This window comes from Coffea eugenioides, chromosome 2, assembly GCF_003713205.1.
Source record: "Coffea eugenioides isolate CCC68of chromosome 2, Ceug_1.0, whole genome shotgun sequence".
Classification (NCBI taxonomy): Eukaryota; Viridiplantae; Streptophyta; class Magnoliopsida; order Gentianales; family Rubiaceae; genus Coffea; species Coffea eugenioides.
In genome coordinates this window covers 78,698,045-78,725,788 of record NC_040036.1, presented here as the reverse complement: position 1 = coordinate 78,725,788, position 27,744 = coordinate 78,698,045, and the positions used below count along the sequence as shown (strand labels likewise).

At 37.7% G+C, this 27,744-nt stretch overlaps 3 protein-coding genes across 7 annotated transcripts; 2 read left to right on the top strand and 1 right to left on the bottom strand.

Moving 5' to 3' along the window:
• The first annotated feature begins 1,349 nt into the window (after positions 1–1,349).
• Positions 1,350–8,102, top strand: LOC113760890 (C-terminal binding protein AN). Its single transcript, XM_027303639.1, has 7 exons — positions 1,350–2,248; positions 2,781–2,946; positions 3,027–3,157; positions 3,647–4,441; positions 4,562–4,609; positions 6,496–6,609; positions 7,715–8,102. The coding sequence occupies exons 1-7, from the start codon at positions 1,625–1,627 to the stop codon at positions 7,784–7,786; spliced, it is 1,950 nt and encodes a 649-aa protein (XP_027159440.1). The 5' UTR covers positions 1,350–1,624; the 3' UTR covers positions 7,787–8,102.
• Positions 8,103–10,231: 2,129 nt separating this feature from the next.
• Positions 10,232–16,810, top strand: LOC113761569 (protein REVEILLE 3). 4 transcript variants are annotated; one of them, XM_027304627.1, is made up of 9 exons: positions 10,232–10,654; positions 11,195–11,252; positions 12,253–12,376; positions 12,468–12,638; positions 12,763–12,897; positions 13,766–13,875; positions 15,005–15,064; positions 16,169–16,287; positions 16,382–16,810. In XM_027304627.1, the coding sequence occupies exons 1-8, from the start codon at positions 10,374–10,376 to the stop codon at positions 16,244–16,246; spliced, it is 1,017 nt and encodes a 338-aa protein (XP_027160428.1). In that variant the 5' UTR covers positions 10,232–10,373; the 3' UTR covers positions 16,247–16,287; positions 16,382–16,810. The 4 variants fall into 4 exon arrangements, with proteins under 4 accessions (XP_027160428.1, XP_027160427.1, XP_027160426.1 ...); XM_027304626.1 differs by having other exon boundaries at positions 16,378–16,810; XM_027304625.1 differs by having other exon boundaries at positions 16,169–16,810.
• Positions 16,811–17,558: 748 nt separating this feature from the next.
• On the bottom strand, positions 17,559–26,714 carry LOC113760414. Of its 2 annotated transcripts, XM_027302980.1 has the most exons (11): positions 25,739–26,714; positions 25,545–25,643; positions 25,172–25,383; positions 23,395–23,588; positions 22,406–22,511; positions 21,987–22,303; positions 20,729–21,091; positions 20,424–20,505; positions 20,319–20,348; positions 18,756–20,231; positions 17,559–17,965 (listed from the first exon to the last, which is right to left on the bottom strand). In XM_027302980.1, the coding sequence occupies exons 1-11, from the start codon at positions 25,804–25,806 to the stop codon at positions 17,808–17,810; spliced, it is 3,105 nt and encodes a 1,034-aa protein (XP_027158781.1). In that variant the 5' UTR covers positions 25,807–26,714; the 3' UTR covers positions 17,559–17,807. The 2 variants fall into 2 exon arrangements, with proteins under 2 accessions (XP_027158781.1, XP_027158780.1); XM_027302979.1 differs by having other exon boundaries at positions 18,756–20,348.
• Positions 26,715–27,744: the final 1,030 nt, after the last annotated feature.

Below are 27,744 nucleotides of genomic sequence, written 5' to 3'. Positions count from 1 at the left end.
GTGATTTGGTTTCTAAAAATTAAAACGGTGTGTAATGCATCCGTATGGTCCAGTGGTGATTCAGTCTCCTTCGAATTATTCCTGGACCTCTTTAGATCCGCCTCCTCCCTTAGTGTAGGATAGATTAGATTATACAACATTTATCGTTTCTGAAAGAAAAAAATGGACAAAGGAGTTTTTTTTACTCCAAGCATCTTCTCTCCTCTTCTCTTAATCTACACGCTTTTGCCTGGGAGTTGGCACATTTGGTGTGCCAAAAACTCGTAATGACGTAATTGGTGCATCTATCCAAGGAAGTTAGCAGTTGAAATTTGATCATTTTCTTGTGCCCACCGTACTACAGCATTTACTACGAATCAATCCGGACGGGATCACTCGCCTCACAAGTTAAAAAGTAGTCCAGTTCAAATCAGTTTGATTTTAGTGTAAACTTAGAGTGTAAATTCATATAATATTAATGTAATATAGATTTTACATAAATTTAATTATTTCAATTGACAAATTTAAGTGTAAACTCGATTTATATGATTTTATATCAACGCTCTTAAAAATTACAATAATCGGTTTGAATTGGCCAACTTTCAACTTATGAGCAGTCATCCATTTAGGCATACAGGAAATTGGCCAACTGAATCCATCTTTTGTCTTCGTAAGAATGATATTCAATCAAACCAAAAGGATCTTACAAGAGCTCCCAATCATCTCCTACCCCTTTTTTGGAGATTAAATATATCCTAGGAAGCATGTATTATTTTTCTTTTTTACGAAAACGTTAGAAATTCTATTAATATAAAAAAAACAAGCTATATAACTTGAGCAACGACCCATAAAGAGCTTTACAATAGTGTCGTTTGACACTGAGGACTTAAATATTCCTCATCTTGCACTAATGTAGTACCGTACTCGTTAATTCTCCTACTTGTCTGATTACACTGGTGTCCTACTAAGCTAAATGAGCATTTCATAAATAAAACTGTAATTCGTTAAAGGATTTGTTTAATGGATGCTCAACATGCATTGATTGAGAGGAAATTGTTATTTTTTCAAGTGAAGTTAAATCAAGAAATGACTTAAAACGAGAGGGGACGATAAGTTAGAATGTTTATCCTTGAGGTTATGTACTAACTAATGTTCATGTTCACTGAGTAGTACTCATCAGGAAAAGGAAATAAGCACGAGCACTCGTTAAAGAGGAAAGGAATCTCTTTGAAATGGGGAATATTCTCGGAAGGTTTGGACTCAACCGGAAATAAATACATTTACAAGGACATTTCTCGGAATTTCAAATTTTTTTTAAAAAAATATAAAACGAAGAAGAAAAAGCCGGTGAACGGAGCAGATCAGCCGGGCACGGGCAGGAGCTGTGAGACCCTCGCCAGAAGAAGACTAGGGGTCACCAGTCAGTCCCTCCCTCTCTCACTCACTCTCTCTCACACACACACACACACACACACTAAAAAAAGGAAAGAAAAAAAAAAAACTTCCATTCCATGGCAGTCGGATTCCACCAGTAAAGCAGTGCAGTGGTAAAGCACGGCGGCTGTTACTAGTGCTGCTGGTTTTAGGTTTTAGAGAAGAAGAACACACAGTCACACAGTGACGGACAATCCTCAAATTAAAAAGGATGAGTGGGAAGAAAGAGAGGTCTTCAACTTCAACCTCCAGATCTCCCCCCACAATGTCTCACCATTCCAGTCCTCCACAACCTCACCCTTTGCCTCTCGTCGTCACTCTCAACTGCATCGAGGACACGACCCTAGAATCCGACTGCTTAGCTGGCGTCGCCTCCGTCGAGCACGTTTCTCTCAGCCGTCTCGCCGACGCCCGGATCGAGTCTGCCGCCGCCGTTCTCCTCCATTCCCTCGCCTTCCTCCCTCGCGCCGCCCAGCGCCGTCTTCGCCCCTGGCAGCTCATCCTCTGCCTCGGCTCCTCCGACCGCTCTGTCGACTCCGCCCTCGCTGCTGATCTCGGCCTTAATCGGCTCTTCCACGTCGATGTCAGCCGCGCCGAGGAGGTCGCCGATACTGTTATGGCCCTCTTCCTTGGCTTGCTTCGCCGGACGCACCTGCTCTCCAGGCATGCGTTGTCAGCTTCTGGCTGGCTTGGCTCCGTTCAGCCGCTTTGTCGTGGAATGCGCCGATGTCGCGGGTTAGTGTTGGGGATCGTCGGGAGATCTGCCTCGGCTAGATCCTTGGCTACTCGGAGCTTGGCTTTCAGGATGAGCGTGCTCTACTTTGATGTTGATGAGGTATGTACAAGTCAATCACTAACTCTATCCATCCAAAACCAAATGTTGCATTTTATCAAGTTTTCTGCTTTTTTTTTTCTTGGGGGAAAAAATGTCGGACTTTAATCACTGCAATGTGATAGCTCTTGCATAAACTGGGAGGTTACATAGTATATATTTGACAGATATTTAACTGTTTGTTTATGATTCTAAATCCTAGACGAAGTTGTTTGATTGGCAGATTGTGCGCTATTTTTTATGTCGTTGAGATCTAAAAGTCAATTGTTAACTTGACTGATCCAAACCAAATGCTGCATTCATGAAAAGTTTGAACTTTAAGCTTCATTTGATTGTTCTCCATTCAATTGTGCATGTCGTGTGTCCAATGCCACAATTATACATCAATAGGCCAGTGATGTTGCTCCTACTTGATTCTAGGCTTTTCCTGATACAACAAATGTGTGATGTCTTGTAATCAATATCTTGATTTTATATGTACTTTTAGAACTGAAAGTTTATGGATGGTTTGCTTTTGCTTGTGACTTGCATGTAGGGAAACGGGAAATTAAGTAGATCCTTGAATTTCCCTTCTGCTGCCAGGAGAATGGATACTCTTAACGATTTACTGGCTGCAAGTGACCTAATATCACTACACTGTGCATTGACAAATGAAACAATTCAGATTATTAATGCAGATTGTCTGCAGCACATTAAACCCGGTGAGTTCTGCTTTAACACGCATCATTCTTATTTTGCTAATGTGTATTGGTATTTATATGGGATTGGTTCTTCCATGCAGGGGCATTTCTTGTGAATACAGGTAGTAGCCAGCTGTTAGATGATTGTGCTGTGAAGCAGCTCTTGATCGATGGCACCCTCGCAGGCTGTGCTCTTGATGGTGCTGATGGGCCACAATGGATGGAAGCATGGGTATGATGTGTATTCTTTGGGTATGGGGAATGATCAGAAATATGTTGTGTTTTTTCACTTGGTAGTGTAGTACATGATGTTTGGACTCGGTTCCTCTCATCTCTTAATCTCTTTCTCTCTATTTGCCTAAGATTTTGGGATATTTGGATATTGCAACATGATAGCGCATGTCACTTTCATCTTGGACATGATAGAGGTGTTTGAAATGTTACTTAACCAACAAATAACTTTTAATTGGTGACATCTATAACATGGGAAGAAATATTGTAAAGATGCATGAATTGAATGTTTAATCGGCACTGAGCTACAATAGGTGAACAGTTAGTTTTCAGTATCCAGCGTTTGATGATTATTGAATAAGTGAATGACCCAATGTTATAGGAGGTAGATTAGCAGTTATGTTAGCTTTGCATACTACATGTTTATTGGCATTCCAACTTATAGTTAGGGTAGGTTTGTCTATTCAATAGTTGAACTAATTAACTTCAGGTACGCGAGATGCCAAATGTGTTGATACTCCCTCGTAGTGCTGATTATAGTGAAGAAGTCTGGATGGAGATAAGGGAGAAGGCCATTTCCATACTGCAGTCTCTTTTTGTTGATGGAATCAACCCAAGAGATTCTGTATCTGATGAAGAAGAATTAGAAAATGAGGTAGGCCATGACCGGGTTGAGACACAGGACAGCGAAAGTGCGCTACAGAGTTCAGTTTGTGAGCAGCTAACTTCAGACATTCACTTAAATGCTGAGAGCTCTCAGAAAAAGGCTTCAAATCCATCAAAGGAATCTTCTGGCCAGCATCAAGGTCCCGTTTCGTCACAAGGTACCTCAAGTAGAACTGAAGCAAAACGAAGTAGATCAAGCAAGAAGACTAAAAGGAGGCATGCCCGCCAAAAATCACAGCACAAAATAGAAGAACATATGACACATGAAAGAGAGAGCACTTCACATCATGAAGATGATACAGCAATGAGTGGTACAGATCAAGTGTTGAGTTCTAATTCACGTTTTGCTTCTCCTGAAGACTCGAGGAGTAGAAAAACAGCTATTGAATCAATACAGGAATCATCTGCTGAGCAGCTATTAAAAGCAAGCAGGGAATTCACTAAGAAATCTAGTGAACTGCTGAAAGATGGTTTTGTTGTTGCATTACGCCCAAGAGATCAACATGCACTTTATGTCTCCCGGCAACGAGTTCAAGGTGGTGCTTGGTTCCTTGACACTGTGCCCAATGTGGCAAAAAGAGATCCTGCAGCTCAGTTTCTTGTGGATTTCAGAAGCAAGGTTTGTTGTATTAAAAGTTTATTAATTTTCTGTTATACACTTTATTCTGGAAAGTAGGGCTTGGTTTGTATGGCTTCTGTGAACTTGGTAAATAAAATATGTGTGTGAATGTTCTGGCAGGATGCAATTGGTCTGAGGTCATTCACTGCTGGAGGCAAGTTGTTGCAGGTATGACATGCTATCTTGCATGGAAATTTGAACATGTGTTTGTAAAGTTGTGTTATGTAGCTCTATTCTGCTGTAAAATGTATTTAGATGTATTATTGTTTCTAGCCATTTTATTTTATTTGTATTCACCCCACACAAAACCCTCTGATCTTTTGGTTTTGCTATAGAGAGAGCATGCTTATTAGTTTGAGCACAGCTTGTTAGCGAGTGCGACATATGTGCTTTAATAAAACACAATTCTTTGCCACAAAGTCATAGGCTTGATGAATATGTATATTGAAGAAGTTAAATAGTAGTAATATGTAGTAAAAAGTGTGACTTCAAGTGTTTATTGGGATCATTATTTTCTTGAAAAGAGTCTGGGTAAAGATTATATTATTGTGGAAGAACTCAATAGTGTTGTAGTGAAATTGATTAATAGAAAGAGTTGAATATAATTGTGGGATTGCCCAACACATTGTAGCTGCTCAAAGTTGTAGTTGCAACTTGCATATGTTCCTAAACTGCATCTAGGAGCAGCTTCTGGATGGTTAATGTCTTACTGTGACTTTTTATTAGGGTTGCAAACAAATCTAGCAGCTCACGAGTGCTCGTGAGCCGGCTCGACTCGAGCTCGAGCCGACCAAGTCGAGTTTGAACTTGAGCACAGGGAAACTCAGCTCATTAGCTCGTGAGCTGCTCGATTATTTATATATATGTGTTTGTGTGTGTGTGTGTGTGTATTATTTTTTATTTTAATAGTGAAATTACACATACCTAATATTTTATTATTTGTAAAGGAAAAATAACTATTTTATTCATTTTTTTAAAAATAAAATAGTTATTTTTTTTTTTCAAGCTTGAGTTTGACTCTCTCAATGTAAAGCTCGAGCTCGAGCTCGGTAAAATTGAGTTGAGGCTCGATTCAATTAGGTCGAAACTCGACTTGATTTGACTCGTTTGCAGTCCCACTTGGTATGTAGCATGACCATAAGAAAAACATTTAACTTTCCTGTTTGGGGTTGGAAACATGTACGATTTCTGTTAACTATTGCGGTCATATTTTTGAATTTACGTAGTACTCATAATTCTTGTAAGCAGAATTTGAATTGTTAAGAAGTTTTTTGACGTGTAAGGTTACTGTTAAAGCTCAGATTTATTACTTAAGGACTAACACAGATGTTTAACAAAGTGAATCAGTTGGTACTAGAAGGCTATGGAATCTGAAGCAGCACTTCTGACTGGTTTTGGTTTGGTTTTGAGCATGCATGTAATTATACTTGCTTTTGAAAATATTACATTGCAATCACAGTTGCAATAACTTGTTGGTGGGGGTTTGCTAGTTTCATAAGTAATGAAGATTACCCTGAATGATCTCATAGACTTTTGCTTAGGGTTGGTGCAGAATGATCTCATAGACTTTTGCATAGGGTTGGTGCAACTTATCCAACTAGGAGAAATACGCGTTTGGTGGGTATTAAACTTTTCCGATTGAATTGGAGGTAAATTTTAGCACAGGGTGATCTGTATGAACTGGTTTTTGTGTTTGGCTAATGCTCAACTCCGATCACAACCTTGAGCATTTGCCGACATTAGGTGTATGATTCCCATAGTTCTGAAGGTAGCATTAATTCTTTGACTTGAGTCAAATTTTCATAAATATGAATGCATTATTTTCATGAGACTAAAATGTAGAACTCATTATTCCCTTTGCTGTGCTTAATTATTGTTCCCTTTGTGGGAGTTATCTGCAACAATAATCCTTGTTGTATTCTTCTTTCTATGGGAGTTATATGCCATAATAATCATTCTTGAACTGTTCCTTTTTTGATAAGTCGGTTAGAGTATTTTGATGGAATTAAAATATTGATATGTTCCTTGACGTCAATCGTGTTTTGACTTTGCAGATAAATAGGAAAATGGAGTTTGTATTTGCCAGTCACAGCTTTGATGTGTGGGAGAGCTGGACGTTTGAAGGTTCATTGGAGGAATGTAGGCTGGTAAATTGCAGAAATCCATTGGTGAGTTGCCTACTCAACTTGCTATGAACTAGTTGATGATTCTCTGAATGTATAGTTGTAAAATGGTTGAGACTGAAGCATCCGCATTTGGAGTATATACATCATTTAACAATCTCTTGTTTTCTTGCTTTTATGTTCATATTAAATCTGCAGATTGTCCAATATGCTAGTTTAAGCTGTATTTACTAACCACATAGCATCCACCCTGTGATCCTTTCCCTCATTAACATGGCTGCCTCAAAAATATATATAAATAATAAGGTTGCATCTCCTTTTTTACTTTTGAATTTGCAAAATTCACTTGTAACAGCGGCAGGAAATGTCTAGACTTTGATGGTAGTTAAAGAATGCAAATACTCAGCAGATCTGTTGACAAGATTTGGTAACCTCAGTGATGAGTAAGATTGGTTTTGCAATGTTCTAAAGTTTCAAAGCCATGATTGTTCTTGTTTCTCTCAGAATAGACCTAGAGTTGATGCATCCCACAATTTTCAAAGTCAATATAAATGGGCTTGGAAGTCTTTATCTAAGAGAAAGAATTTAAGTGACCTTGTAGTTTTATTGAGTTTCATCACCAATGGAAGATAAGAAATACCATATCTACTTTTGAGAAGGGGTAGTTCTTCATAAATTATACATTTGGATGAACTCAGTTTCAGCATGACAACTAATTATTCAAATAAATGGGGAAGTCTACTACTATTTGTGGAAAATCAAGTTCCAATTTATCTTTGAGTTGAGCCTCATTTCTCTCTGCTGTACAATGTTCTTTGTTGAGTTATTATTCCAAGGCCTTAATGCTTAATCAAACTAGATAGGAAACGGTAGAAAGTAAACTAGGAAATGAGAATCTATAGGAGATAGGCTCCAATGATCATTGGGTCACTTCTTGGAGTTAATTTTCATGGATTATTAATTATGACATGGGAATCACATGTTGGCTTCATCAAGGAAAGTGACAACTCTAAGCCTGCTTTGGTTTCTTCATTTAGTAGCAGCCTACAACTATAAGGCTCCCCTCTCTGTGGCCTGTCTGTGTGATTGGTTGTGCATTTCTGCATGAGAGACAGATTGATCCATTATCGATCCTACATATGACTTGCAGGCTGTTTTGGATGTACATATTGAAATTCTTGCGGCTGTAGGAGAAGATGGTATCACACGGTGGCTAGATTAGGTGGTGAAATGGGAATGTTAAGCACTCTTCAAACACAAGATAATTTCTTTGTACCACATTTTGTGACGCTTCTGAAGTGCTTGCGAGTTGTAAAGCATTCAATTTTTACACTTAGATCAGAGTTGCAAGGGTTTGTACCGTATGGTTAGTGAGCTTGAAAATGGAAAATGTTGTTCATTAGGAAATGTCCATTGTTCACCAAAAATTCTGGTATTTATTGCTGTATTGGTGCCCAGACTGTTGCACGAGCACTTCCTTTTTGAAGTGTGAACTTGAGCTGAGGTGGAATTTGGTGGCATGTGCTGTTTTTGCTGTATCATAGCCTGTATCATAGCTTGTATCTGTTTTATTTTGTTCATTAGTGAATTTTCTGCACCTGTTCTTTTCTCGTCCATCCTTTTTGGCCAGTTGCACCTGTTATTTCATCTCAGAGCAAAAGGCGTTTCTGTGGGGAAGAGAAGTGGATGGTCCACATGGCTTGTAACAGAAGCAAGGAATTATATGCTCGTTACCGAAGGTCCACACTTAATGGCCTCATGATGTCTGTCACTCGGTAATGGACTCAATGATTGTATCAGTTGGTTGGTAAAGCATTTAGCATCGTAAACCAGCTAGGTGAGCAGCAAGCAGACCCCATTGAAAATTGGATATAGATTTTAGTAGCTATATATAGCCAATTGAAATGCTTGTGAGGAACCCGAGTTTCTGCGGTGTCTTCTGAGAACTGTCTGCTCGGAGTGGGGCGATGTGTTGGTGCATTGCACATTGAGGCCAAGAATACTATGCAATGCTAATTTCCAGCCAAGAATAAGATGCAATTTATCAAATTCTATGCAAAAGGGAACTTTAGATACGCCCAACGTCCCAAATGGGTCATGTTGTCTTGTGTGTGAATTGTGATACGGCATGTCCATTAGCTTTCCTCCCAAAGTCCGGAAGAAGCGCTGTTTTCAGCGTCCGGGAATTGTATCCTGTTATTGTTTTGTATCTCAGAATGGGGGGCATAAATAAAGATAAAGGGGCTAATCTCTTCAAACGAGGCACAGAACTCAACCCCTCCTACTCCTGGATGTGGCTCAGTCAAGTCTTCAGGATGTAAAATCAGCAACGTTAATAGTGGCAGATCATTATTGTATGGGGCAAAATCCTTGTTGCAAAACAACAAGCTCTGTAACGTTTTGATTGGGCAAAAGTGAAGACATCCTTGCTGTAACACGCAAGGTAAAATATTACTATTGTAATCCTGTTGTGTTTGAATCATATTGAGCCATAACCCAATTATGATTGGGGGATTGAGTATCAAAATTTACTGTCTTTGGCAGAGATTTACCCGTTTACACTACTATGGACCATGCTAGAATATTCAACTCTTAAGGCAAATTTTTAACTTGGATTACTCTCGGGTATCGTCTTGTTTGCCTCCTTGGAGGTTACCAAAACCATTTCTTCTTTCTAGCACACCCCAATATGGGCAGGTTGGATTCTCTAGGTAAACGCCTGATTTCACTACTTTCTGCTATGTCACGAAACTAGTGATATTAAACCAGCATCATTGTATCGAATATGGGCGAGCGTGGTTTTCGTCTTTCGGTTTTTTTAAGGTATAGTTTTCCAACTGTCAAGTTTCAAACAAAATGATAAGGTGATTGTCTCTATCCAAGCAATTCAATGAGGTAAGCATTCGAATGTTATTTTAAAAAGTTGAAAATAAAAAAAAGGTAACTATTTGAATTAGTTGCATCTTTTATTCTTTTTACTTTCTAAAATTGGTTTGGGTATTTTTGAGAAGAAACATTTGATCTGGTAAACTTGTATTTTTGCCAGCTTACTAGTATTATGAGCAAATATCTATGCACAAAAAGGAAAAAAAAAAAAGGACTTAATTGGCATGTTATAGTTATTCATAGTTGTCAAAGATATTTATTTAAGTTATCAAATCATGATAGAGATATTTAACTATCTGTAAACACGTTTAAACGGTGATAAGCTGTCAAAGAGGAAAATTAAAAATTAAAAATTAAAAAGAGAGAGAGGGAGAGAGAGAGAGAAATATATTCTTTTTTTTTAAAAGCTATGCTTTTAAAATTTTTTTCCTCATTTTGACGAAATGAATAATAAATGAGAGGGAAAAAATGGAAAAAGAAGGAATTTTTAGTACTAATTTTTTCCAAGGAAAATATTTGGATGCGCAGTAGTCATGCATTGCAACTACCCAATTGAAAATTCGTTTAACGGTACAAGTTTAAAAGTGGTCCAAGTCCTTCTGCGGAAATCAGGCCAAGCAGATGTTGACACAGAAGGCCCCCATACTTAAACCCATCACTCGTTGGAATCCACGTGGACGGTTGAAGATCCACTTGTTCCTTCCCCTCCAAAGTCGGTTACGTCATACTTATTTAAACCCGACCACGCTTTGGCCCCATTCTCCTCCTCCTCACTCTGACCATCCAAAACAACACACACAACACACACTATGTCACGCTCTGAACACCAAACCAAAAACTAAAACCCAAAGAGCAAAAGAATATTTTGTTCTTTTCTTTTTTACCATTTCTGAAAATTTTGCTTGTATATTCGGTTTACATATATGGTTTCGGTTTATCCAACTCCACCTGCGGCTCACCAGCAAGATTTTTACTATTTCCCGGGCATGGGGGATCCGATGAAAGTGGGTCTTCCTGGTCTGCATTCCCTGCAACCGCCGACAAATGTTACTGGTACAACCGGCACCGGTAACGTGATTGATTCTGGCACCGGTGTGGTTTCGGAGGATCCAAATAAGAAGGTCCGGAAGCCGTATACCATCACCAAGTCTAGAGAGAGCTGGACTGACCAAGAGCATGACAAGTTTCTAGAAGCTCTTCAACTGTAAGTAATTGTATTTTAGGTGATAGATAATATGCCTCTGTTTCTTTGTATTATTCTGGGTTGGAAAGGTTTGGTTTTTTTATTTGAAAATAGTAGGATTAAATTTAGTGAATTTTTTGTTGTAATTCGAGTGCTTTTTAGTTGAATTTGGGATGGAAGTGAGGGTGTGTAATTAGGGTTTTTTGGATTGAGGGATAATTTTGTTTTTAATTTTTTTGGTCTTTAAGTTGGATTTCTATCTTTATTTTTGGTAATTGCATGGAGGGTTTGGGGATTCTTTTAGTTGTTGATGTAATAGCTGAGGTCATTGTAGAAGGTACTTTATGGATTCAAGGCTTTGGATTGAGTAAGAAAAATGATGCCTTTTGTATAAGGATCAGAAGTACGATGAGCACTATATAAGGTGGTTCAAGATCTTTATTGCATATACATGGGTTAACATAATAAACAGTATTATTTTTAAAGTTAAAATTTTTTATTTCCCAGACTGAGATTATCTTTTGATACCTTTCACTTTTCTGATTTACCTGTTACTTTTAGATTTGACCGGGACTGGAAAAAGATTGAAGCTTTTGTTGGGTCAAAAACAGTTATCCAGGTAACTGCATGTCGATACTCAAATTTCTCATGCCATTTAATGTTGCTTGATATTGACTTGGTATTTTGACTAGTCATTCATTGAAAACTATCCAAGGGAAAAATTTCTTATATCCATATTCTGGTTTTTCGTCTGGGATAAATTTTGTCTCTCCTTTGTATTGCGTGAAGATTTATACTGAAGTTAAGGTTTCTTTTTCCTTTGTTATTTTCTGTTGAGGTTTATAAGCAGGGGAAAAACCTACACTTGGTGCACAAGTACCTGGCCAACTGTGTGGCACGTGAGGGGTTGATACTGGAGTTGTTTTAGTTAACACGCGCTTCACGTGCTGTGTCATTGACCTGGTGCCTGTGAACCTGGTGTAGGTAAGTTTTTCCCATAAGCATGAAATGGTTTTATCCCTCAGGGTTAGGCATTGACTCAGGTTGAGAATTCAGAAAAAAAAAAAAACTGTCTTCAATTCTATTCCTCATTTGTTCAACGCTATGGAGATGCTCGGAACATGTCATTAGTTGTATCTACTGAAGATTGAAAACTTTTAGTTTGATGAACCTTTCATTTATTGTGACTACTTTGTCTTGTGATTTGATGGCATCTGTTTGCATGTTCGGATGTTTATAGTATTATGGCGCATTACCTTTTTCTGTTTTATAAGTTGATCTGTTTCATTATTCTGAACCTACTTTTGTGAAAATGTTGCTTTATATCTGGAGAACCTGTTACATTTGTTGTGATTCATTATTTTTGTGGTTTAGTTCTCTAGACGAAGTCTTGCTTGTATATCATTCTGCCTGAATGATTCTATGGTTGCTGCTAATGAACTTGTTGGGTTGTGATTTAAATGTTGGTACTCATTTTCCTGGGGGTTATATCTTTTTCTCCAGTCCATGTAGCATATTTTTCTCTTTTTTTCCCCCCCTCCAACAATTAGATTTTTTCAGATTTTCTTCAATATGCTTCTATCTGCTTTATTCCAGATGCTAAAATGTGATTCTTGCAGATACGTAGCCATGCACAAAAATACTTTTTAAAGGTGCAAAAAAGTGGGACAAGCGAACATGTGCCTCCTCCTCGGCCAAAGAGGAAAGCATCACATCCATACCCGCAAAAAGCCCCAAAAACTGGTTGGAATTATCTATTATAGACCTTGCCATCTTATGAGACTTTTTATTATATTATTATTATTATACTAACATGCCTGCCTGCCTGCTGCAGCTGGACCCCAGGTTACTGGGCAATTGCATTCCTCCTCTGCGTTGGTTGAACCGAAGTACGTTATGAGGCCTGATTCCTTGTCAGTTCCTGGCAATTCAGTAAGCAACCCTGTTGTGTCTCCTTGGACATACAATACGGTACCAACAGCAAATACGTTATACCTGACGAAAGGTTTGTTTATCTTTTCTGACCTCTGTATGATACCGGTTCCCTTTGTTTTTACCGGTTCTGGTAGATTTTGGAATTGATAACTTCATTGCTTCTTGATTAATATAAAGTATGTTTCCTTTATCAGATAAAGATATGGGCTTAGCTGGTGCTACAATCACACACAATTATAGCAGCAGCAGCAATGAAAGCACTCCAAGGATTTGGCCTATCAATGAGACAAGTGATCAAGTAAAGGAGAAAGATAACAAGCCAGCCAGAGGTTTGTATTTTCTTGAAACAAGTTAATTTGGTTAAAACACCTTTATGATCATTATTCCGTGATCAAGTGGTAATTAAAGACTAAAATATATCATCTCTATGGTCTCTCAAACATTTTGCATGTTTAAAGAGATTGCAGAGTTACCATACCATGTTGAAGTGAGTGGAAAGAAAGGTAAAATATGAGAATTTTTTGGTTTCAAATTTTAGTTTATTTGGTTGCCACAGTAAGAGTCTGATTGATTGAGCCCATATCTTCCAATTTAAGATTTGATGGAATACTGCAAAAGCTAGTTTCAAACTCTGATAAGTCCGTTGTATTGGAAATTTGGGATCAAGGGATGCGAAAAGTTTACAAAGGAAACGGAATGGTTGGGTTAAGTTTTCTCCTTGTCACACATACACAATATATTTGCTAATTAATAATACAAGAAAAGGTTAATGCATTTTGCTTCCTGCAATAATGATGTCATATACTGCAAGTCAGTGGTGTTTGATTATCCTGTACTGTATGAATGTACGTCCATCTCTCTATCTCCCCGATAAATAATGTGTATCTTCTTTGTTGAAAGTCAACAAATGACAATTTCTGAATTTTGGAGGGAAACAGTTGAGTTCTTCTTTGCTTCTCAGTTGAAGTCTGTCTTGACCTTTTCTGGTCTTGTATGTGTGTATTGAATGGGAATCTGAGATTCACCTGTTGCCTTGATTGTACCGTTTTCTGTCTCGCATTTCATTTTTTCTTGAATTTTTTCCTTTTATGGATATTATTCTACTTCGTGTGTCTTGTTTTTGATAGCATGTTTAAGTTTCATCAGATGTCATTCTCAAATATGCTACAGTATTGATGTCTTTGTTGTTGGGAACAGTAATGCCGGATTTTGCTCAAGTGTATAGCTTCATTGGTAGCATCTTTGATCCCAATGCAAGTGATCATTTGCTGAGACTAAGGAAGATGGACCCAATTAATATGGAGACGGTATGTCACCCTAAAGCCATTATTTTTTCTGGAATTTTGTTTATGATAAGATGAAGGAATGCCAAAAACAGTTATTTTGAGTCTAAAGAAGATGGACCCTGTAAATGCCTGGATGGTAGGAGATAATTAGAGCTTAGCTGCTGTAACTCTCATTTGGCTGTAATGGTTTGTAAAGTTAAAAACATTTGATAGGCTTTTTTCCCTGCTTTATCGGGTTTTTTACTTTGTTCGTCTTAGTTATCTGTGGTGGGTATCCTGTGAGCTATCATGAGCAGGGGCACTTGCCCTTTCTCATTGAAGTATGTATGTCTATCATACATATCTCCATAGTTACCAAAATTGAGTATCAACTTATCATATGTCGGATTTAGTTTTGTAACAAAGGTGGGGCCTTCAATGTCAGGGTCAAAGATCATTATTTGGTCTTCTCTTCTGTTCATGCTGGCTTTTTGCACATATTGGTTTCACCTCTATTGAAATGACCTTCTTAGAAAAGATCTCTGGATAATGCCTATGTGCAATAGAAAGTTAGTTATTTCCTGCAGTATTAGACAACTAATGATATTGCTTGTGTTCTGTGCTAGTCAATGGATAAGTACAAAGTTCTTTTACTCATACTGATGAGCCTGCTCAAACTTGTTTTATATGAGTGTAAGACTTGCTTCAAGATTCAAGACCTACATGTGGAGTTTAAAGCCTGTAGAACTGACTTGAGGTCGAAATGTAGAACATACACAGAAACAGCCATGTATAGATCCAAAGTTCCTGTTTTCCTACTTTTCCTTTTCTTTAAATCAGTGCACTCTTGCCCTTAGTTTTCAAATTAATTGTGGAGATCCTTGCTAATACATGATGTGATAGAAGTTTTTAGTTGATGTCTTGCTACTGTTCCTTGTTTGATGTCTGGAATTCCTTCTTCTCTTGCCCAGCATTAGCTGTTTGGGTACAGGATTTACTATTAAAAAAATTGTTTGCACCCATTCAAGCACATTGCATGCTCATTTTGTATGTTGCATTTCTCAGTAACCTTCATGGTAACATAGATGCCATTTAGCTTAGTTTATCCTTATCTTGCTTGCTTTGGTGTAAACTGGCAATTTATAAGGGTTTTGTTCTGTGTTTTATGCAGGTGCTGATGCTGATGAAGAACCTTTCTGTCAATTTAGTGAGCCCTGAATTTGAGGATCATGTAAGCTTTTCAGTATTCCTAGCTTTTGAGTCTTTTTCTCCATTGTCAATCTTCTGTTTACTGTAAGTTACATGATAACAGCAGCTTCATCTACATATTAGAAAGAAGACTTAACTGGCATCAGTTTTTTACTGTAGATTGACCTACTTGTATTCTGTGATCTTCTTCAATGCCAATTATGTTTTCAGTATGACAATAAATGCTTATGGTTGTATAGGATGTAATCCATTCACTGTTGGGCTTTCACTTGTAATCCAATATGATCTCGGTTGTGTGCTGAACAATCTTGTGATCCTCCAGTCATGTAATGGTACCTAATCAGGATAGATCTAAATTTTGCATGATTACCAGGACTTATTCAGTTATTCAGTTTTTTCCCTCAGTTTGTCAACTTTGCTTTTGCATCACTATTCAGCATAAGCTGATGTAAAATTCATGATTCTTACATGATTTTGATTCTTTCACATCTTCTGTTCTCTGTTCAACTTCTTGGGATACTTTTGGTCTGAGTTTGTCATTACAAAAGCTAGCGATGTAAAAACTATATTTGGATCTAGGTAAACTTTACTAATGGTTTCCCTGGGTAACATATGGTAGTGCAGTTGTTGTTTAGTAGCCCTAATAGAATGCTGTTTTGTTGTGTATTTTCCGAGTTGGCAAGCAATGCAAGCAATAACCTACTGGCTTCTCTTGTTTGCTGGAGAAAAATATTGAGTACCCTCTTCGGAATGGATAACATTGTTATTTGATGTATGATTTTATTTTTAAATCTTTTTTTCTCCATTTTCCTTTGATTTCATTCTCTATTTTGGGGTTTTTGGTTTGGGGAAGAGAGAGAGAGAGAGAGAAAGGGGGGGGGGGGTTGATGTGAGGGTAGACAAGGTGAGTGTTGGAGGAGTTGGATATGTTGACTTTCCTGCAGCCGCAGAACTTTGTGGAGAGCTGATGTATTTTGAGAAAACAGTTGGGTTGCGTAACTCTTCATAGTCCTCAAGTCTGTTTGGATGGTTTTCTTCTGTTCCAAGACATGTTATTTACTTGCTTGACAATGCTCTGTTCTTTCGAATCTTTATGCCCTAATACTTTTCTCGTCGGTTGGTGCAGAGGAGATTAATTGCCTCATCTGGGCGGGGTACAGAAGAATATAAACAGAAAGCGCCCAACAAAATGATCCCAGCTTAGAAGCTAGAGCACATGGTTTGATCTTTGTGATAGGTTTGAAGGTGGGAAGTGCTAATGTGTCCTTTAGTTCTTTTTTCCGTTCACTAGCTTGGAAGTCTCTGCTGATTTAGTTATTTACAATGGATTATCAGCTAGGTTATGTGGTTGAAGCTGTGGGCTATGATTGCAACAGTTCATATTATATGCCCTTGTGTGATATTCTATGTTTGTTGCATGGACTTTCAAATGTCCGTGTCTGTCCAATGTACGCACGTTAGGTCACATGTTTTTGGTGGCATTCGGAGATGGAGTTCCTGTAACAAGCCAGCTTATATAGGTTTCTTTCCAGCCACGCCGTTCTGGATGGCTGATGCTGGCTTTGGTTTCTCGCTCTGTGTTTACTTTTGGTGGGCATGGGCTGTCGCCTGTTGGCTGGGGTGGAAGGCGGATGACAGTTTTGATTCTCTTGCTTTTAAGAAGTTTTGCTGCTACCAAATGTTAGATGGAATCACTATGTATAGCAATTATGTATATATGTACACATGTTTAAATTTCTGTTAGTCATCTCATGATTATTTCTTATTCTACGCTGGCAGAGTATTTAGTAATCTATCAAGTCCCTCCGTTCTTGGAAAATGTCATGAACATCATTTGCGCATCCGACGAACATCTAATTTCTGAGTTAAGAGACTTTGGACGCGAATCAAATTCAATGGTCAACTCCCCAATTCAGTAGGAGTCTTTCTACTGATTAAAGGAAATTGTTCAAAAAGATGAGTTCCATGGGGTAGATTGCAATTCCTCAGCCTGAAGTCTCTACCACAAGATTGTTAAGCGTCAATCTGATAGTCAAGTGAGGGAAGACCCACGTTTTCATTCGGTGATTTTAAGAGCGGTCAAGTCTTGACATAAACCGTTAAATTCACCAAACACTACTGAATATTGTGTTCAGATCATGCCAGGCAGGGTAAGACGGGATTTATAATAGGGTTTGGGAATCCGAGAACACAGGTGAGTTGTGGTGCAAAAAGAAGAATCTTAAATAATTGGGATGCAAAAACCGGTAGCTCAAAACTCAAAACGTTGGCTGATTCAACTTCTACTGGGCTCAGACTTGTCTCAGGGGGGCTCATTTTGGAACACTGGCAGATGCAGTAATAAAGATGCTCGAGCCCACGTTAAGCCCCTCAATATCCACTAAACTCTAAGAGTCAGTCTCTTGACTGAGTTCAGTCGCGCCTTTAGTTGTCGCAAATGCAGTGGCTGACATAACAGAGAGATATTAACAAATATACCAAGTTATGAAGAAACCCAGGGAAAAAATAACAAAAACAAAAAAAAAAAAGGACAAAGAAAAATAGATTGCTAGTGAAACTACAAAGATCCTGCACACAAAATACTGGAAGGACATTACAGATTTTGCTTTTCCCCTCATTTTTGAATGCCAATTTCAAAGGATCAAATGCAAAGAAGCCCAACTTGATTGCACATAAATGACATTTATCCCCAATTCAGCATGTACCAGTCACAGCTGGAGCCAAGATGATGGACAAATAGCAAGCCAGATCATATTCACGATCGACTACCTATAGCGGAAACCCATGTCAAGCTCATGACCGTACATAGCCTGGCTATGACCAACAGCAAAAGGAGGGATCTGCTTTGATTTAGCCCTAAGTTCCATTTCAACCAACCTTTGAAAAGCCTCTGGGTGATTGCTACCACCGTTGACATCAGGAGCTAATGCATCCAAAAGAAACACAAAATCAACCTTCTATTTATATAGAAACCATGAAAACTAGCACTAGCTTACCATTCATACCAGATAAACAGATCAGCAAGCTTTCTAATTCAGTTGATCAAGAAAGCGAATGTAAGAAGACACATTTTGAGTGACTACCAATGCTGAGCTATGAAATTGTTCCTATAGCACAACTGGTAAAAAGCATACCATAAAGTCATACACCAAAGTCAACTTGGACCATGTTTCCCTAGGAACATTTGGAATACTTTATGGTGTCTTCAGCTTAAGTTCTTTCTTTTCTTCTTCTTCTTCATTTTTTGTTTTTAAGTTTGAATAAGCCATTTGAAAAAGCAGAAGTGCATTTCTATTTTTAAAGGTGTGGACATCTTAAAGTATAAATCAGCTGTTTCAAAAATTAAAAATAAGTTTTCGTTTTCACAGTTTTTGAACATCTAAAAGCTGTTTCCAGAAGCATCTTGAGGGCTGATTTTTTAAAATCAACTTTTAAGCTTAAAGTTGAAAGGCTCAGATATGATCATAGGTAGGCCTTGGATCACAATAAACTGCCTCAGAAAAACAGAACATAAGATAAGGAAAGTTACATAGGAGCCAGGAGCAACAGTGATATCTTCGATATAAAGAATGCAGGATGCTCATCATCAACATGGATCCTTCATCATTCACAGAAGCAAGTGCATTAAAAGCATATAGACTTTTAACTTGTGAATGTGGGAGGAGAAACACACACACCCAAAAAAAAAAAAAAAAAGCAAAAGGCTTCTCTACCTGGAAATGGCATTCCAAGGCCACCAATGTTGGGCTGACGGGGCCCAAAAGGATATCCTGGCATTGGGTTGAGTTCCTGCAATAAACCAGGTGCTTGATTACCAAGATGAGGGGCTGGGGCACCCCTTGAAAAGTCGTTTTCCATGTGTGGAGACAGACCACCTGCCATCTGCATTTGCTGCAGCATTGCATGATGCGCAGGATGATCAAACCCAGTCACACCCACACTAGGCTGATAGAAGGGAGGACGAAGCATATTTACAGGAAATTGCTGATTGGCAGGAGCATCATGCTGAATCATGCTCTCCCTACCAATGAACTTCATTTGGGAATTCATGTGAGCAGGATGAGAATCCAGCGGGTTGAGCAATGGCCTCTCATGACTCATCTGCATTGAATGAAAGTGGGAAGCTGATGTTTGAACATGAAAATCACGATACGGAATTTCGTGTTCCATCTGGTTAATAGGACCATGTAAAAAGGGCGGCCCATCTGAACCAGTCATGGACCTCTCATCTTTGACTGCAGCACCAATTGCTGCCAGTTTCTCTGCCATATCGCCTGGTGCAGTCAAGGCTGAGGATTCCTTTTTACTTGAAAATTTGCCAGGCATTGACCTAAAAAGTCGAGCATTTAGATCTTCACTGACAGCAATTAAGCTTTCCTCTTCAGGCAGCTGGTATTCAACTGATCCATCGAAGCCAACATGTTTCGAAACAAGTTCATATTGTTGCTTTGATAAGTTCAACTCGGTTTGAGGATCGTTTAATCCCAGCCATTTTTCAGTTTTATCCATCTTTATTTGCTGCCTGTGACTTGACACCAACAAATTCTTTTCATCAGTCATCTTATCCAGTCCTATTTGATCAAATGTCGTAGGAAATAAACCATTATCAGTAATAGGAAAGGATAGTCCTTGCGGTTCCAAAGATTCAGTTTGTGCAGAACCAACAGAACCCCTTTGGACAGAAACAGGTGCTTCGACTGATTTGAGCTCCTTCATAAAAGCAGTCCCAAAAAGAGTTTCGAGAGTAAGTGTTTCTCCCAAAGTGCTACTATTCTTGCCAACTTTCTCCCCAGTCTTGTAGGGGGCAGGACCAACATCACAAACATCAGAAACAGGTTGTATTTCTGAAGGATCAATATCTGCGGGAATGCTCGGTGTTGCATTTTTCTGGCTGGCTCCCTTTTGTAACAGTGAAAGGAGGTGTTGAGATGCATGATTATCAACATGTGCTGTAGGTCGTCCAGACTTTGCACCAGAAAAACTCCAGCCTTCCAAAGGTGGTAATGAAGTTGGACTCTTCTCACCATATTCTGACAAAATTGTCTGCTCAAGGTCTTCACAGGTTAGGATGGCTGGAACTACCTCTTGCTTATTTGAACAGGATAATGACTTGGAGACTCCAATTGTTGCAGAGGATGCATTTGTTATAGGCTTATTAGCAATTTCAGTTCTCTGATCAGGAAACTCAGCTGGAAAATGCTCGAAAATCTTTGTATCAACTTGATTTCTTCCTTTATCATGACCAACAATCAGCGAGAGCAAATCATTTGGCCTACCTGAGGAGTGGTCATCTTCTGTCTTCCTTTCTGCAACAAGATAAGTGATGACAGTCTGAACAGGATAACGGAGCACGAAAAGCAATTTCCTAAAAATTTCCGTACCTTCTTCAACAAACCAACGGGCAAACTTTGACGAATGAACAGATTTTTTGCTCCAAGATTCATCTGGTATATCATCATGATGCTAGGAGAGGGGGAAAAAAGAAGGAAATCATCAATATGATATCTTTCCAGTTCAGCTTGACAATGAGGCATACACTCCCTAGACACAAGCATTTGTAAACTTCGACAAACATGCAATGCAAGAAAAACAAGAACGGTGCCTTGTTTTTTGTTAACAAAACCCACAATCCAGGATATGCACAAAGCAGGGGCATGACCAGAAGTACGTGAGCAAGACAAATTACCTCGACAGAATCTGTAGAGTCATTGCCATTCACTGTTGATGCATTGCCAAAAATCTTTTCCAGAATTGATGTTGCATCAGTCTCACGCAAATCTCCACCAAGTTTGAGTCCTGATGCTTTGGCATTGAGCTTGATCATTTCAGGTTCATCCAGGGCTTCATGGGCCTCTGGAAGGATGGAAGTTTGATGTAGAAAATCTACCATGCCAGTTTTCTTGCTGGAAACATCTGAATTTGATGATGAATTGGCAATTTGTTCACCCTTGTTACTCAACAATGTATGCGTCGTCTTATCTTCAGGCGGTTCATTGCTCAAACTTATTTCTCCTGAAAATTTTCTTTCCAGACTACCAAGAGTGCCATTCTGGACAGAGGAATGAAAAAGGTTTTGACACTGCCAGTTTTTCCAATATGTAGTGACTAGATAGAATATCAAATAAAATGACAGCCTAGAAGTGGTCATTGATAACTAGCAAATGAGACTCGGAATAGGTGCTAATATAGGCTGTTCTGGACAGAGGAATGAAAAAGGTTTTGACCCGGCTAGTTTTTCCAATATGTTGCAACTATAGATAGATTATGAAATAAAATAACAGCCTAGAAGTGATCATTGATAACTAGCAAATGTGACTCAGAATAGGTGCCAATATAGGCCATGCCAAAAGATACAATCAGAAATCCAATGGAGAGTAAACAAACAAAAATGATCGTCCTACTATTTTGTACATATATCCCCAAATATGAACAAAAGTTACATGCTAGATTACAGAAGGCCACTATAAATGCTTAAATATTCTAATACAGCCCCCATAACCTGAAGAATCAGACAACATGCATGAAAAGGACCACATTTGGGGAGAGCATCACATCCAGTTCTTTTCCATTGCTTTCCAGTGACATTCCATATAATCTCACTCTATCTGATCAAAGAAGCCTACTGGAAAAATTCTTGCTGTGACGTATCATTTTATTTGCTTAATATTGACTTTCAACTTAAATACATGGTTAACCATTCTTGTTATGATACTTCATATCACTTTAAGCAAAAGCAGGGAATATAAACTATTTGTTGCAAATGACAAATATCAGGTCCATAAATTTTCAAAAAAAAAAAAAAAAATTTGTGGGGCTGCTAGTCACAAAACTTGTCATGCAATGGAGTGAGCTACTGATTAAATATGACAAGGCGGTCCAGGTATAGTCTTTTTCCAATAGAAAGATAAAAATGATTCATGGGGATAGAAAGCCATATGAGTTACCTCTACTGAATAAGACTGGGTCAAGGATTTGACTCCAGAAGTCTTCTCCACAACTGCATTTTTGAAACCTGGGGGAACAAGAGGTCTACACGTAGCATGTGATGGTAAAGCACATTTTCCACTATCGATGCTTGAAATAGATGGATTAGTGGTTGAATCTAACTCATTGTCCCTGTCCAGAATAACCTTTTCCTCATTAATGTCATCCGACAGGACAGAAATATCTGAAGAAGCATCAGCTTTAGACTTCTCAAGACTAGATTGCTGCTTCTCCTGCAGAGCCTTTTGTTGTTCCTTCCTCATCAACTCAAAAGAAGCTAGAAAAAATTTCAGGAAAACAACTTAGAACATAATCAGAAAGCCAAAAGAAGGCATAATCAAGGGAAAATACTGAGCTCATCACTCCAGGTCTACAATACCTCTCCTCCTCCTTTCTTCCTCAACTCTGTCCTCACTTGTACACTCCGTTGAACCAAATGTCTCATCATTGTATGAGTCAGTATCTCTTCGTGACAGTGGTGCTGCCTGAGGAAATTAAAATTTAGGGAAGGCTAAGTTCAGAGAAGTATCTCTTATACAATTTTCATCTGAATATGGATAATATGCTTATGCCAAAGAAATAAAAAGAACAAAGCAAGAGAGAAAAATAAGAACTAAACAGAAAAAAAAATTCCAAATTTGTTTACAAAATGTCAAAATATAGATGTAACTGAGAAACCACAACAAAGAGCAGCACTACAGGAGTGAAGGGATGGCAACGGGGGCGGGCACCCGCCCCGCGGGGGGGAATTTTTTCCCCCAGTTTAGAAACGGGGCGGGGGACGGGGGTATACTCCCCCGCCCCGCCACCCGTTTGAAAATATATATATATATGTACATAATTATATATATAATGATATTATCAATTATACTACTAATTATACATGTCTATTAATAAAAATTATTAATTATTGATACTAAATTTATGAATACATTTATGTTAAATTTCTAACTACACTTAATACAATAACACTTTTCTAAAAAAAATACAATAATAATTTAGTGATTGTATTTGTATCAAAAGTGAAAACTTGATTATTTTAGTTATATTTGTTTTATCATATTAGATTGTATTCAAATAACCTTTATTTAATTATTTGTATGAGTTTCAATTGTGAAGTTATAATAAATAATAATTTGGTGATGTGTTAATATTTTAGTACTTGATTATTTGCTCAAATTTAATTATAATGAAATTATATAATAAAATTTTTTTAAGCCCACGGGTGCCCCCGCGGGGGAAGCGGGGCGGGGGAAGCCGGGCGCAGGGGACGGGGCGGGGGCAGGGGGAATTAAAATGCAACGGGGCGGGGGTTGGGGGAGGTGTCCCCCGCCCCATTGCCACCCCTAGTGATAGGTGAAAGTGGACCTTGTAAGGGCGAGGAGGATGATATGGCTCATTGCTCCTGTTAAGTTGGTAATGATCATTTGCTCGAAGCTTTGGAGTAGAGACCCCCGTTGTGTATCCAGATGGTCTTGGAAATGAACCACTACCAAGAAGCCCATCATGCTCAGTTCCCTGCCAAGACCTTCGAGATTGGTTGTTATAGCGCCTTCCAGACTCTACATATCATTTGAATGATTCAGAAGATCAGAACAAGAAGAAGAAGAAGAAGAAGAATAAAGAAAGAGAAGAAATGAATCACAAGTTTAACAGGATTGCAAGCAACAAAACTACACAAATTAGCCACTGGAACATAGACATCATAGCATAGCGGAGAGAAATCCATTAATCCAAAAAAAATTCTTAAAGTAACTCGACATTCCAGAAAGCTAATTAACTTGAAGATAAATAAGCTGGAAGCCACTTAGCAATAACATAGTCTCAATAAAACTTTTTATTCTCTTAATATGGTGAACAAAAATGTAGGCTATAGATGTGGAATCAGGTAAAATAACTGGGGTAAAATTCATTGATATTGCAATATAAGCAAGACATCAAATTTAAGCTTACAAGTGTAGATAGCAGTAATACCCTTTTTCTACACATTCCTAACCAGTAAAATACAGTAGTCAAAATGGAGCAACCATTGTGTTTTAAAGTGACACAGGCTACAAATATGATAATAAAACAACCTCACAACTGCACCAAGGCCCATCCCAAAATCCCAAGGTGGTGGAGAAACTCTTCAATTTAAAATGACATCAAATTATCCTTCACATATCAGAATACAAAATAACTTGGCTTTGCAGCTCCGTAGCCTATAAGATTATCTGAAACTAGATCACTGAAAGCAGTAGGCTTTACTTTATTACAGTAATAGGTACATGATTTTCTGTTAAGTGTGGTTTTGTTGACATGTTGTGCATACATATTCAAAAGAGCAGTATCAAAGTGATGTAAAGTTATAACTACTACCAAAATATATATATATATATATATATATAATGTACACACATATACATAGAAAAATTACTTAACTGCTCTAGGTTTCTAGATTTTAAATTTCTCTGTCATCAAACATCAAGACATATCAAATTCCCTAAACTAACTTGTATGTGATAGTGATATTCCCTTTGTATACAACTTATTCTCACAGACATTCTCAACTTTTTTATTTTGACAAATACTAGTATATCTCACATAAATTTCAGAAGGATATGCTCAAAGAATAATAAACCATATAGAAACTTCTCGGGAGATGATATTTTAAGTTTAAATAGAATAAAAATCGTAGTGTTCAAGCAGTAAGTTCAGAAGCAAAACAAGACGATAAAATGAAAAGTAACAATGGCAAAAAATCAGAGATCAAAAAACAACATTGTCCACTAGAATTGTTTTTAATGACTTTCACGAGATTCTAGAAACCTGTGTAATAATTCTCATTTGGCAATATGACTAAACAAAGGAGCTGAAAATTGAAGATGGATAGATGGCTAGTAGATGGCTAGGCCAACACTTTTTTTTTTACGTCTATACTAGTCAACCATAATTTCTACAAGAAATTCATGTAATTCTAATGGTGCTCAAGCAATGCGTTCATCAAATATAGTCAGTTACTTAACAAAAGTCACTAGATAGGTGGTAAGAAGCAAGCAGACTGGCCACCCTCCAAAGGTATAATCAAGTCGTTGCAAGCATCCGACATAAATCAATCTGAACACGCACAAGGAAGTCAAGTACACATACACATCCCAAATCAAACCTGATTCCCTATCAGATTGTGAGTCACTGTCTCGGTCACTGCGGCCAGAAGAACGGCTGTCCCACCTTCCATATATGCCTCGAGAGTAGTACGCAGAGTCCCCTCGAGTTGGTGGGGATGACCCATATTCAGTTCGCCTGAAACCCTGCACTGGTAAGCTGCCATGGGTCCTTAGCCGATCATTAGTACTTTGTGGACCATCTTCCAACTCACTGATACAAGTTAAGAAGTGATAATGTATAAGAAAACTGTGGAATTACAGAAAGGAATGAGCAGGTATTAAAGCAAGCAAAATGCAACAAGATGCACCAAACTAGAGACAACAACTTAGTTCAGTAGTCACTTAATCATCAATCAAAAAAACATTCTTCACCTTAAAAGCGACTTGTCAAGATCACTTGGCAACTTCTTGCAAATCTCCAACTCGCTTAAAGATAAAAGAAATTCTCTTGTATACAATATTTTTGATCCCCTGGGCCAAGAAACATAAAGATTCAAGTATAAAGCTATGAGATATAAAACTTTGCTAAACAATGAACTAGATAACACCAAACGCAGGGTGCTTACTTTTCAGTTTTGGGACTTGCATCCACAGCACTATCCAGCGAGCTACGGCCTTCTTTTTCCAAACTCATTCTTCAAATCCACACAGTCAATACAGTTCTCTGACAAAATGCTAACCAATATAGTACACGTGCACCTCTCGACAATCTATTCTAGTCCAGAATAACGCTCAAAACTGCTTCCGGCAGGCTACAGTTTACGCCATTAGTCAGAAAAAGCAGCCCAGAATATCCTAAAAAGCTAAATATCACCAATTTTTTCAGCCAAAGAAACCTAAAATCTAGCCCAGTAAACAATATTCAATACCAACAACTCAGAAATCAGCCCCATCACCTCCACCGTATCCATATGTTTGCCTCAGCATCGATATCAACTAAAGAAATAAACCAAAAATAAAAAGAAAGAAGGAAACAAAAGCTCACAAAACCACCCTAAGTTGAAAGTAGCGAAAGTTAAGCTAAATTAGCATCTGATCCACCTCATTCTAGATTCAACAGCAAACCAGCTTGGAGATAGAATTCCCTAACCTTGTGAACCTTTACACATAAAAATGTCAAATCCAAATGAAATCAAAACCCGTGGCAGCCTCTTACCCTAATAACAAACATTTCCCCCAAATTAATCAACAACAACAACAACAACCTATCTCTTCATTTCCCTCACAAAAATAGCACACATCGGAGGCTCGTGATTTCCTAGGGTTTTCTATCGATCTCTGCAAAATTTCTCCCTTTTTTCCCGATCGAAGATCGTATTCTCGGTCTCCTACATATACATATATATGTATATATGTAATTCTACGTGTATATATCGAAATACATAATTTCGACAGAAGCAATATACCTAATTATATATAAGTATAGGTTGGGGGGAGGAGGGATGGTTTTGAGAGCGGAGACGAAATGGTGAGGATGGTCAGGAGACTTCCTCTTTTTTTTTGTGTTTTGAGATGAGATGTGAATCAGAAACCAGGAAGAGGGATGACGTTGCCCGCCATTGAACAGCTGAGAAAGGGGTAAATAATAATAATGAAAAATGAAATTTATATTTGAGTTGCTTCTACGCGCTGTTTTTGGTTTGTGCGCACGCTTTTGAGAGATATGACTAATCAAATCAAAATGGGATAATCGTAGAAACCTTCCCTAAGGTTTCTAACTATTTCACTGATCTCCCTGTAATTTTTAAAAATTATACTAACCTCCATTAAGGTTAATTATTTTGTAATACTTAGGCCCAATTGATAATTAAAAAAGTGATATTAGGAAAGTGAAAATAATATAATTTCATTATTACCCCTCATCAATTACATTATTTAACCAATTTAATATTAACTCACACATTAAAGAAAAACACTAAAATGTGATGTTTATTATTAGGGATCAAATCACATATACAATCAAAAAATAGTATATCATTTCATATTTTTTACTTAATACAAGATTCAAATTACTCTTTTTAGTTACATACTCATTGTCAAACATAATTAACAATAAATAATCAAAAAATTTGCAACCAAAATATTATAGAGAATAAACTTTAACATCATGAATATTCTTATTAACATATTAAGGTTTGTTATTGAGATTTTTATGGTATTAAAGTTAGCTGTTTGTAATATTTTGGTTATGGATTTTTTTGATTATTTATTGTTAATCATGTTTGACAACGGGGTTGCAACTGAAAAGAAAAATTTAGATCTTACATTACGTAAAATATAAAAAATGATATAGCATTTTTTATACCATATGTGATTTAATTTCTGATGATAAACAACAAATTCTAGTGTTTTCTTTAATGTTTGGGTGGGTATTAGATTAATTAAATAATTTAGTAAATGAAGGGTAATGGTAAAATCATATTATCTTTTCTCTGCTAATATCACTTTTTAATTGTCAGGTGGATATAGATGTTATAAGATAATAAATCTCAAGAAAGGTTAGTATAATTTTTAAAATTTGAAAGAAAAATAGTAAAATAATAAAAAATTTCATGGGAGGTTTCTAAAATTA

What these genes read in the sequence shown, in the direction of transcription:
- LOC113761569 (XM_027304627.1), top strand. Translation starts at nt 10,374, where the DNA reads ATGGTTTCGGTTTATCCAACTCCACCTGCGGCTCACCAGCAAGATTTT. An exon ending in TTTCTAGAAGCTCTTCAACT is followed by an intron (nt 10,655 to 11,194) that starts GTAAGTAATTGT and finishes TGTTACTTTTAG; the next exon opens with ATTTGACCGGGACTGGAAAA. An exon ending in GCCCTGAATTTGAGGATCAT is followed by an intron (nt 15,065 to 16,168) that starts GTAAGCTTTTCA and finishes CGGTTGGTGCAG; the next exon opens with AGGAGATTAATTGCCTCATC.
- LOC113760414 (XM_027302979.1), bottom strand. Translation starts at nt 25,806, where the DNA reads ATGAGTTTGGAAAAAGAAGGCCGTAGCTCGCTGGATAGTGCTGTGGAT. An exon ending in GGAAGAAAGGAGGAGGAGAG is followed by an intron (nt 22,304 to 22,405) that starts GTATTGTAGACC and finishes AATTTTTTCTAG; the next exon opens with CTTCTTTTGAGTTGATGAGG. An exon ending in ACTCTACAGATTCTGTCGAG is followed by an intron (nt 20,506 to 20,728) that starts GTAATTTGTCTT and finishes CCCCTCTCCTAG; the next exon opens with CATCATGATGATATACCAGA.
- LOC113760890 (XM_027303639.1), top strand. Translation starts at nt 1,625, where the DNA reads ATGAGTGGGAAGAAAGAGAGGTCTTCAACTTCAACCTCCAGATCTCCC. An exon ending in TCTACTTTGATGTTGATGAG is followed by an intron (nt 2,249 to 2,780) that starts GTATGTACAAGT and finishes ACTTGCATGTAG; the next exon opens with GGAAACGGGAAATTAAGTAG. An exon ending in CACAATGGATGGAAGCATGG is followed by an intron (nt 3,158 to 3,646) that starts GTATGATGTGTA and finishes AATTAACTTCAG; the next exon opens with GTACGCGAGATGCCAAATGT.